Source organism: Enoplosus armatus, chromosome 21 (assembly GCF_043641665.1).
Source record: "Enoplosus armatus isolate fEnoArm2 chromosome 21, fEnoArm2.hap1, whole genome shotgun sequence".
In the NCBI taxonomy this organism is placed as follows: domain Eukaryota; kingdom Metazoa; phylum Chordata; class Actinopteri; order Centrarchiformes; family Enoplosidae; genus Enoplosus; species Enoplosus armatus.
The window spans coordinates 16,889,796-16,898,727 of record NC_092200.1 but is presented as its reverse complement, the minus strand read 5'-3'; the positions used below and the strand labels follow the sequence as shown (position 1 = coordinate 16,898,727).

The following is an 8,932-nucleotide window of genomic DNA, read 5'->3' as shown; positions in this document are numbered from 1 at the left end:
GATGGGGAGTGGGGGGGTGGGGGGGGGGTATATGAGCGCATGCACTGAAGCCGTAGTTTTATCCAGTGGAAGGAAATGAATTGGCTAAATATTTAGATCCCGTCTTATTCCAGCAGATGTCTGTCACCACAGAGGATGATTTGTCTCTGCAGTCGTGCAGATTTGTCAATTAAAAATCCTCCTTTTCTTTTTTTGTCTTCTGGAATGACAAGTTGTGTTTATTTTCTGGTATGTCTGTATTTGTTTGCGGTTGGGAGCTGGTAAACAGCCTTCAAGTATCAGTGATATGATTTAGACCGAGACAGTTTTCACACCGGGGCCGCTACAGCAGCTTCTGTCAAGGCCTCAGTGTGATATCAAATTAGGGCTGCGGTTATTTGGTTATTACCATTATCAATTAATCTGCCATTAGTTGATTAAACGTTTCGTTTTTAAACAGAGTTAACACACTCAAAGCATTTTCATTCAAAATTGAAATGAAAAATAATATTTCGACTCTCCTCCAGGTTTATATAGAAAATGCAAAGAGGGCTAAAGAGTGAGCACAGCACCACGTTCTTACGTGCACCCCCATGATCAAAAGGGCGCAACTCTCCGAGACACCCCCCCATCACAGACCCGCAAAGAACCTTTTTTAATGACCATATCCACAATCTTAACCATGCTTTAATGTTAAAGTCAAGTCGAGGTTCTTGTCAGCTGCAGAGCGACTGTCCAGAGGTATGGAAGCAGGCGGGGTTTGAACTTCTCCCTCAAACCCTCTTGTCTCATTCGTCAACAAGTCTTTCTTTGTCACATTTGTCAACACTTTTGCCTTTAGATGTTGTACGAACTGCTACTGCTGAAGCATACTGAGGCCTTTACAATAATATAAAAAACAGAAAAGTCCTCCAATCCCCACATTTCAGAGGCTGGAAGCAGCTAATGTGAATGTGAAAAATGACTTAATCGACTATTAAAATGATTGTCTGCTAGTTTTCAGTTGATCAGCTAATCGTTTCATCACTGTACCAAATAAAAAGCGATGCATACTCCAAGTGTGTGTGTGTGTGTGTGTGTGTGTGTTCCACCAGGGGAATGGGAGAGCTTGGTGGAACATGGAGAATGTGAGAACATGGAGGGAAGGAAACCAAGAAAAACATACAAGGATTTAGAAAGGCCTGTTGCTACCCTGGGAGGTGTGCATCCATTACTGTGCTCAGGTGTTAACAGGTTCCATGTGTGTTTACACTCCATATATTGTTCCACATGCTGCCGCCGCCACAGTGGGTGCAAGGCCTTTCTGGACTATTACTGCGTTATTGCGAGAGTAGCAGGGCAGAAACACAGAGGCAGCACCTCGAGGATTTAAATCACATGCATGTTGTTAACCCTGCTGCAGGAATGTCACCCACCTGAGGAAGGAGCACAGTTGGTCCTGCAGCCTGGAGGCGGCGGAGGTGGTGCTGAAGTTGTAAAGGTGGAGAAGTTAAAAAAAAAAAAAAAAAAAAAGATGATGTGATTGTGAGATTTCTGCTGGCACTGTTCAAACTGGTGGTGGGGGTCCGCTTGACGTCGCTTCAAAACAAATTGGGGCTCTTTTGATGGAGGCTGGTCAGCCACCTCATTAAATTTGCATGTGAATGCGAACAGCTTGACCGCCTAGTGCTGCGCAAAATGGCCGATGCTAATGACCGTGCCGGCGGCGGCGGCTCCGGCTATTGTCGAGGCCGGGCTGGGACTGCTGGATGTCGGCGAGGCGGGAGGAGGCCTGGCTTCGGCGGCAGACTCTGGCACGGTGTGCGATTACTGCACAAAGCAGCCAGACAAAGGGAAAGTGTGTGTCCTTGTGCCTCCTTGCTTACATATAACCGATATCTCCTCATATAAAAATAACTTTTGGGGGTTTATGTGCGGTGATTTCCTCACCTTCCCCGTGGCCACCCGACACCCATGGGTGAGCCAGCAAAGCGGAATCAGGCTAAAGAAAACAGCAGTCACATTAGGCAGGCCAGGCAGAGGACATTGTTATTATTACAAGGGTAATAGTCCTGGGGGAGGCCCTGAGCTTGGGCTGAGCCTCGCTAATGCAAGCTGCCGCTAAGTGGTTAGCTGCTAATAGTGTTTTCCTGTCCTCCTAATGGAAAGAAACAAGGGTCACCGCTCAGCACAGAGACACACACACACACACACTCTTCAGTGGAGCGGACCTCAACTTTAAACTACTTACAGGATGTCTTACTTGCGGTTACCATGGTGACTGGGGAGGCCGTAGGGTGTGAACTTTTCAACCCAAGCGTCCCCATCTTGCTTTGTGTGACGCATGCCGGTGCATAATACACCAACTGTCGCCGTCCTGTCGAGATTACTGTGAAATATAAATACTCGGCTGGAGTTTAGGAACTCGTCACGAATGAGCACGAGAGAAACCTAACCCCCCCCCCCCCCCCCAGTCCAAACAAACTGTCAAAATCAAGCTTTTCACCATTGCTGCTGTTTGCACACACATTTCGCAGTAATTCAGCCAGAGAGGCTGAAATACTTTGTTCCAGTAATTGGCGGTGCTGTGTGGCAATATAGCATAACAAATAGCATTATTCTGCAAAAACAGACCTTTATCCTTAAAGGGGCCAGTTCAAAAACATATTTTACTCCGTGTAATCCACAGAACACACTGTCAACCCTGTTTCATTTGGACCATTTTCCACCAAAGAAATAATAATAGTTTTCAGACAACAGTGGCACAGAGGAATAATAAATAATAAAAAATAAATAAATCAGGCTCTGGCAACACAGTGGTAGAAGGGTCAACTCACTGTTGGTTTGGCCTTTTCATTGACAATACAAAAAGATATACAACACCACCAGCCATATCTTTTAAAATGTCAAATACGGGATGTGTGGCTTCTCCAAATTACTGCAATACACGCAGAGGAATTAATTCCCAAACCACTGACTTCACAGCAAAATAATATTGAAATCCCTCCTCGCTGACACCCTGCTGAACACAGGGGGGGGGGACTGTGTTTCCACGGACATCCAGAAAGGCAGGAGTGCCTACTGGAATTAGAGTGAGTATAAAATAAATAGCACTACTACTTCCAGAGTAAATCCAGTAAGGCGGGGGTGGGGGTTATTTGAAGCTGGAAACCTGACCTCTGGAGAGGGCTCAAGAACGACTGACAGATGTAGCAGCTCTACTGTAAAACAAGGCCTCACTGTCAGGTCTGCTACACACACCCACTGAGCATGCCAAGGCCACACTGCGACCTAGCTTTGAAACATCACACTGCCAAAGCAGGATGCTGCTGTCACACACACACACACACACACACACCTCTGCATCCCTGATTTTAACACCATGTAACGCTTTGTATGCCAAACAGCCATAACCTCAGCAGCAAAGTGTGAAGTACATGGATTGTACTTTCCCCCCTGTGACTGGTCACCGTTTTAGAGGCAAAATATACAGTAAAAACACACGAATGAATCGTCAAATAAATAAAAGGTCATTTTAATGGAAGTTTTTCTTTCACACTCACAATCAAGCTTATAGTCTGATCACAGAGAGAGATGTTGGACATTCACCCAGAACAAGACACACACACACACACACACACACACACAGTCAGTTTTATCAGACAAAAATATATATATATGTATATATATATATTTAAAATCTTTACAATAAGCTTGAATCATGAAAACATACACAGAGGAGTGTGCACACCTACAGTCAAACACTTTTTTACTCCTCAAACAGTCCTTTCTTGTACCCTGGTGTCAGTGTAAAATTCTTGTTTTAAGCAACGACAACTTTTTTTGTTTGTTTGTTTGTTGTTTTTTTGTTTTTTTTTTACAAATGTGCAAATAAGACAGATTTTGGAATCCTTCAGCGCTCAGTGTGAAAGTCCAGGATCCTCCGGAGCAGTGACGGAGCTCTCACTCCACCTCAGTCCCGCCCTCTCAAGTTTAAATACAGCTCCTTGTTGCTTCGCCTTTCATTTTCAAGTAAAGTGCTCCTCTAGCAAAAACCACACGGCAGGAGATCAGTCTCGTATCTTTTTGCCACTGGTTAAAACTGAAATACAAACCCAGCAGTCCACTGGACTAAGAAAATGGGAATGTCTTTTAAAGTAAAAGAGCAAAAGCCAACGATTGAGGGGCAGTCCTGGCTGTTTGTGGGGAGGTGATGGTCACCTAGTTCCCAACAGGAATCATACAAACTCCAGCTTGCCGTGGCCGCTGTACATCCCCCAGTGCACCAGAGACAGGATCTTGTCATTGCCCAGGTCAGCCTGCCTCATCTTGTCGCAGGTCAGACAACAGTTCTCGTGGCCCGTGACGGGCACCATGCACTCCAGGTCCAGCTTGGCCACGTGGCCCTTCTTGGTGTGGTGGCCGTGGAAGCTGTAGTGGAGTCGCGACAGCATCTGCTGCCGCTGGTCCTGCAGCCGCTTGTTCTCGCTGCGCAGCATTCGCAGCGCCAGCATGATGAGCAGCACCAGGATGAGGCCGCCGGCGATGGGCACCGCGATCACCGCCGCCCGGAACCACACCTCCTTGGCCGAGGCCAACTCCTGAACCCGGGTCACAAGGTTCCTGTTGTTGCTGTCCGGCTGGTACCGGCTATGATCTGCACATACAGAGATAAGCATCTGTTTAACTGCACGCTCACATGTTTCCACACTTTCATATACAGGTTTATGTACCATAGTGCCTCATTTTAAAGCAAATGATTATCTTTGAATAGATGTGCAGCTGTTTGTAACTCAATGAGAAGCTTTCACAGAGCTGCTTCTGCCCATCAGTCATGCCAGTAACCACAGAGAGAGAAAGTCAGACAGACAGACGAGAGCGAGGAAGTGAGAAAGGGCAGCAAGGGTAAAAACAAATGAGTCACCTTGTCCCGACTGAGAGCCAGAAATTAATTTGAGCTAATAAACTATAGTCTGTTCTAGTCGGGGTCACAACAGAAAATCCCCTCCGGACAGCTCCCCTTCCTCTCCGTCTCTCTATGCACCTTTTCATAACTCTGTGAGCTAGTATTCCTGCCCAACATGCAGACTTGTCAGGGGATATTCATTCTGCAAGGCACATTCCTACTCAGTGGGAAAATTACATGGTGCACACATAATAAAAATAAAAAAAAACAGAATATATCTGATCTCTTTCCAAGTGCTTAAGGTAAACTGGCTGCTCCCTGCCTTCCCAGGCGCAGAGCTGGAGCCCATTAAAAGTCAAACTGAAGTTCTGTAAAGCTGGGAAGTAGAAAAAAAAGTAGGAGGGGGCAAGGGTGGCCTGCATGTCCATAAACAGCAGAGTGTTTGAAGAACCCTACAGCTCAACGTATTGCTTCTGGAACAGGAAAGAGAAAAATATTGAATATTTGCCGAGGAGGAACTGTAAAATACCCCCAGAGAATCCAATCGTTTTAAAACCAGTTAAAGAGGATTTCATATTTCAGTTTCTCCCTGACCGCCAGCGGTTCAGCTCTGCGAGGTTGTCTTCTTTACCTGTTGAGTCCCTGGTGTGTGCCAGGTCGTGCAGGCCTCTGTAGTTGCACATGTCATCGTGGCAGCACTCCAGTGTCGCGGCCGAGGTCCCGCTGAGGGCGTCCGCGCCCCTCGAACTGCTGCTGCTGCTGCTGCAGATGTCCGCCGCGTTGGCGATGGGGTCTAAACACCCGTGGGTGAGGGGGGAGTTTGCGTTCAGCGGATCCAGGACCTTGGTGAAGCAGGCGTTCAGTTCTGACTTGCACATGTATCCGGTGGCCACACAGTGTGGAGCGTCACAGTAACACCTTATTTCTCCTGGAAACGCATGGAGGGAAGAAAAAAGACAGGGTTAGGGAAACTTTTGTCAAGATCAGATGCATTTGTAGCTTTAAAGCAATGCTTGACACCCATCATTTCATGGATGTAACATGGCCTGAACTTGAGCTTAGCAGCGTAGTCTGTTTTTTAGGGCTTCAATGGTAATCGTTTTTTCCCCTACTTTCTCCCTACTTGTAGTACTGTTATGTCAGATTGAAGTCTATTATACTTTCATTTTGAAAGTGTTCGCACCGTGTCTGCTCCGCCCTGCAATAAACAGCCAGGTGACTTTAAAAGACCTCATGGAGATATTCCACTTCTGCATCAATTCAGCAAATATGCCTTAATTTAAGAGCTTCTCATGCAAAATGTGCCCCTTTTTTGTCTGCATTACCGTGTGGAACCGTGTAGCTTATAATTAGTGGTTTGTTTGCCAAAGTCAATTTCTTTCAACCCAATAGGAAACTCATAAAGGGGGAGGGGGGGGGGGCCGGAGCGCAGTGCAGGAGTCTCCTTTCCCCCGTTTGCACGCAAGGCTTTACTTGTGGTCAGGAGTGCCTGGGGGGGCAGGGTGCACTGAGGTCCCATCTAAAGAGCTTCCAGCAACCTTATCATTATGACTGCCTGCTTTTACACGGGCCCACTCATTACTTCATCTCTGACTTTTCTTCTTTTAAATACTTCTTTAAAAACATAAACCTAAGCCAAGGATCTGCCCTAACAAAGCAAAAAACATACATTTAAAATGTACTTTGAGAGCTTTTGCTGTCCTCACGTCTTCTGGTGCAGTTATAATACTTTCACAGGACAATACATCTGAATGTTGTTTAACATGTATGTAGATTTCTACGCTCTTCACTGGGCTGGAGACTATTTGGCGTGAAAAAAGGTTTTAAAAAAAAACACATTAGAAATTGTCTCATTAACAAGGCAATAAAATTGTGTTTCTGTCTGCTACAGTTAAAAACTGAGCTACAAATACAGAAGCACAAAACTCTCTCATAAGCACAAAACTCTGCTCCTCTCAGTGGCAGTGCCCTCTCTGAACGCACCAGCTTGCAGTGCAGGAGCACATTCATCAGATCAGTGTTTTCCCTGTGAATGATTGGAGTAGCAGGGCCCAGGCAGGTCATTTGGAGAATATTTCATTAGAAAGGAGAGGCCCCTTTGTGGGCTGACAGGAGGAGGGGGGGGAAACAGGCCCAGCACTGAGGCTTGTTAGCCCTGCTCTCAGGCTTCTATGAATGGCAGCTTCAAAACGGAGTTAAAACATGGGTTATCCAAGTGAAGCATACCAGCCAAAAATGAGGCGTGATTTGTGTGTCCATGTGTAGTGGAGAATTAATAACAATGTTTATGGGACTTTGAGACTACTGCATGGACTGCTACCAGGAAACACTTCTATCCAAAGAAGCCTTTAATTGTGTTTGGGATCATTGGAGTTGTTTCCACTAACAGTTATTTGAGGATTTGATCTAAGAATAAAAAAAAAAAAAAAAAAAGGTAACGTTGAACGTCAATGGGAACAAAACAAGCACTAAATCACTACAGGTGATATTCGACTAGCAAGAAGTTTTCAACAGAAACATGAGGAGTTATTTCAACCCTCCTCAGTAGTTTATTCCCTTGTTTCCCAAAATACTCATTTGAAGGGCTAAATGCTAACTCACATGCTAAAAGTGATATTTTGAGAAACACTGGTTAGCTTCAGGCCCGCGGAGGGTGAGTTCCGTCTCGTTTTATCACTGCCAAATTATTGTTTAGCCTGATTTAAAGACGCTAACAAACTGTCCGCTAAAGCTTCATATACCTTTAGTAAGAAGAACAGCCATGGCACAGAGTTCCAGTTGAAGCCAAATGGAAATGAAACTGGACTGGCGATCCATTTACACCAAATTACGCAAAAAACAGTCCTCGTATATCCAGTAGCAGCAGCGGAGTCCGCTGGGCGAAGAGCTGGACGACAAAAAAAAAAAAGATTTACATGGAGCTAAGGCGAAAAATGGGGCATTCCCGTGCTGAAACACGACAGTTCACAATCCGTACGGGAAGAAAAGTAGAAAAAAAAAACACTCCCGCAATGTTTCCTCTCCCGCATGGAGACAGAAAAGTTAGCGAATTTGTTTTTAAAAGCGGTCCGACATTACTGGAGGACGCTAAACACAGCGTCTTCTTCTTCAAGCCGAAAGAGAGGGGAAAAAAACAGAAATATACTCCTTAGAAGAGAGTGTACTGGGATAGAAAGTTGTCACTGCCGGTCCTCCGCTGTTTCTGTAAGCGGAGAGTGACGGAGAAGCATCACTTTTGTATTCCTGGACGGAGAAATGTTGGGAAAAAAAAGGCAGACAACCCCGCTGGACCAAAGACTGCACGCAGACTCCGGACAGATAGGATTTAGCAGAAGAAATAGCTGTGGTCTGTCAGAGCTCCGCCCCCTCCCATCTGATTGGTCAGACCACCGCGAGAGAAGGTAGTCGGGAAAACGTAACAACGTCGTATCCGGCGCTTCTTTTCAAAATAAGTCAAGGCAAGTCCATTTGTATATCCTAGCACCATTCAAACACAGAGGCCGTGAAAGTGCTTTACATAAGACAAAGAAATGCATAAGAAAAACATAAAAAAAAAAAACCAGTATAAAATGGAAAAATAACAGCAATTAAAATAGAATAAAAGAGACACATAAAAAGACAACAATTATGATAAAATAATAAATAAATACCATGAGTAAACCTATCCAGTGAAGTGGCCTTTAAACACTAGATATGTTTAGTTGAAAGTTGCAATAAATACCTCATACATCAATACATTCTTGGTCTTGCATAACTCTGTTGTTTCCTTATGTTCAGCCAGTATAGTTGCCATTCTATTTGGGCACAGGTGGAGCAAAGACTGATAGATGACAAATAAAGGAAATGCAAATACATTCTTTTAAGTCCCTGCTGCAATTTTGCTTAATATTTACGCAACGATTCCTCTCTTTCAACATTACTTCATTGTTCTGTACATTCCAATCATTTATTGGCCAACGTGACGCTTTTATTTTAAAGGCCAAATCGTCCATTTTCCGGTCTTGTTCTGTCTCTCACTCTCCGGCTTGACGGCTAAAATCAGGCCCAATCCCTTCATTCATCGTCCTT

The 8,932-nt window shown here is 44.9% G+C and overlaps 1 protein-coding gene across 1 annotated transcript; it reads right to left on the bottom strand.

Annotated features, from left to right (window-relative positions):
- Nucleotides 1–3,477: 3,477 nt before the first annotated feature.
- bambia (BMP and activin membrane-bound inhibitor (Xenopus laevis) homolog a) lies at nt 3,478–8,141 on the bottom strand. The gene is made up of 3 exons (XM_070928098.1): nt 7,606–8,141; nt 5,496–5,792; nt 3,478–4,615 (listed from the first exon to the last, which is right to left on the bottom strand). Exons 1-3 carry the CDS (start codon nt 7,679–7,681, stop codon nt 4,197–4,199), a joined length of 792 nt encoding a protein of 263 aa, XP_070784199.1. The 5' UTR covers nt 7,682–8,141; the 3' UTR covers nt 3,478–4,196.
- Nucleotides 8,142–8,932: the final 791 nt, after the last annotated feature.